Raw genomic sequence first — 2762 nt, 5'->3', positions numbered from 1 at the left:
TCCGGTCCTATTTAAAAAAAAAATGATTTTTTAGGTTCATTGAATAATTTATGTACTTGGTCTATACTATAGACCAGATACATCAATTATTCAATGAATCAAAAAAGTTAATTGTTCTTTTAAATAGGACCGGAGGGAGTATGTGCATACTCCCCCACCTTCAAATTAATGAGGGTATGGCTAAACATTAATAATATTTATTTTATTTTTAGATATTTAATAATATTTATTTGTTTATTCAATATATAAAATTCATTTTTCCTCTTCCAAAAATATGACTTCAACTAGATAGAACTCAGAAAATTTAGTCATTCATCACCAGATATATTGATTGCTTGAAGTTTTAAAAGTATGGTCTACATTCCTTAGGTGATAGTTCTCAATTTCACTTCTTTGTTTGAACATTCTTAGAAATCTAATTGGAATTGAAATACATGTTGTTCCAACCTCAAGTCCAAGACCACAACATGCATTTTCGAGGTATTTTCTGATTTTAGCCTTGTTCCTTTAAGGCACATGGTTTGATTGAAAAGTGAGAATATTGTTTTATAAACTAAGAACCACATATATTACCAAGCAATGTAAACTTTTTTGGTGTCCCAAAAAACACATGTATTAATAATGAGCCATATATTAGTCAAATTACGTTTCTGACTTTGTTTGAGTCACAAAAGTCGCAACATAATCTTCTATAAAGAACAGGCAAGAAAAGAAAAGAACATAATCTCTAAGTCATGGCAGCAGCAGTGATCAAAGTGGCAGCTCTTTCAGGCTCCCTCAGAAAAACTTCATACCATTCAGGCCTTATCCGTGCCGGTTCGTCTTCTTTTGTTTTGTAAGTGTTACTTCTTTGATATGTTTACAAATTGTTGTAGTATTGAATTTGCATGGTTGATGATGATTGCAGCAATTGAGTTGAGTAAAGGAGCAATTGAAGGCATTGAGATTGAGTTCATTGATATTTCAAATCTACCCATGTACAACACTGATCTTGAAAACAAGGGAACTTATCCACCTCTTGTTGAAGCTTTTCGCCACAAGATTCTTCAAGCTGATAGTGTTCTTTTTGCTTCTCCTGAGTATAACTACTCTGTCACAGGTACATTTTCTTGTACTTCTGTAATGATTTAGATTGTTTTTTTGATATAACAGCTCCTTGTAATAGAAGAAGAAAAGAAACGAAAAATCGCAAGATTATGAGACACGATTTTTGTTCAAGAAGTTCGGCTTCAGCCAATGATTCCTACCTTTGCAACTATTTATATAATACTATGATTCCTCTTGGTCTTGGTAGGCAACCCTCCCCACGTTGATACATCCCTCAGTACCAATGACATATTTGATTGCAAATGGATGACTCTAGTTTGTTCTAGGCCATAATTGTAATTTTTTGGGTTGAATCTCTGTTGACACTATCAACATTTAAAGGGTGCCCTACCTGATAGCTTTAGCGCATGTTTAGTAATGCGTTGGGAACATTTTTCTCGCGTCCCAACAACACCGTGATCATTTCAAAGCTGCAAATTGTCAAAGTGAAGGAACTTAACGGTGGACAATCCCATTGCAAAAACGATTGCATATGGCTCACGGATAATATCATAATATGAACTGTAGTATTTAAATACAAGTTATACACTGTAAACTTAAAATGAACTGCAGCCCTTCTAAATTCGGAGATATAGTCACAAATGATCGAACTTCCTTATCAAACACAGACTTAGTGTGCCATTTCTACCTATCAATTTTTTAATTACAAAAAATGAATTAAGACTGTGAATGAATCATGAAATATATATAAAGCTTATTTCCATCTTCACCTTTGTTTTGTGTTTAGCTCCATTGAAGAATGCAATTGATTGGGCGTCTAGACCACCAAATGTTTGGGCTGGCAAAGCAGCTGCAATCATAAGCACTGGAGGAGACTTTGGCGGGGGAAGGTCACACTATCATCTACGCCAAGTTGGAATTTATATTGATCTTCATTTCATCAATAAACCTGAGTTCTTTCTAAGAGCATTTGAGCCACCTGCAAAGTTCAATGATGATGGCGATTTGATTGATGAAGGGGCTAAGGATAAGTTGAAACAAGTTCTTTTATCTTTGCAGGCATTTACTCTAAGGCTTCAAGGCAAAAACTGAGCCTTAAATTATTCTAATGCACTAGAAATTGTTCAAATATCAGTATATGATTTTGGACTTTAGATATGTAAACCTTGAAAATATATTATTTCCTCACATACATTTTGAATAATAATGTGCTTGATTATTGAGACCAAATTATTCACATTGGTCAAACCTAAATCATGTGCTTGATATATATACTATCTTTTTTTGGTTTCAAGATAAAGTGGTTATGTTAAGAGTGCAATAATATAAAGTTTCTCTTCAAAGTTGTTGAAATTCAATTCCATATTTATATGATTTCAGCAAATTATTCACATTGGTCCGGTTTATCTACTTTGTTCTCCCATCAAGATCAATATGTACATGTGTGATCATACAGACATACACATACTTATAATATCCATAGCTCTATACAAATCTAACTATGGTTAATTAACCACCTATAACTAACTTTCATAATTGTTTTAACACTCAAACTAGTTAGATAGCTAGTTGCCTAACTAGTTAGTTACTTGCGAAGCAAGTAATTGCCTAATCTATCATATTTTCACTAGTAATATCTCCCCTCAAGCTGGATATATGTTGAGCATTCCAAGATTGCTTTGTAGTGTGTTGAATGGAACTTGATGAAGAGATTT

At 33.3% G+C, this 2762-nt stretch overlaps 1 protein-coding gene across 1 annotated transcript; it reads left to right on the top strand.

Moving 5' to 3' along the window:
* The first annotated feature begins 374 nt into the window (after nt 1–374).
* LOC146898317 (NADPH:quinone oxidoreductase-like) lies at nt 375–2347 on the top strand. The gene is made up of 3 exons (XM_085732184.1): nt 375–816; nt 908–1099; nt 1835–2347. The coding sequence occupies exons 1-3, from the start codon at nt 735–737 to the stop codon at nt 2137–2139; spliced, it is 579 nt and encodes a 192-aa protein (XP_085588310.1). The 5' UTR covers nt 375–734; the 3' UTR covers nt 2140–2347.
* Nucleotides 2348–2762: the final 415 nt, after the last annotated feature.

This window comes from Medicago sativa, chromosome 8 (assembly GCF_051527215.1).
Source record: "Medicago sativa cultivar Bolivia chromosome 8, Bolivia_mono, whole genome shotgun sequence".
NCBI lineage: Eukaryota > Viridiplantae > Streptophyta > Magnoliopsida > Fabales > Fabaceae > Medicago > Medicago sativa.
This window is presented reverse-complemented; position numbering and strand designations above follow the sequence as displayed.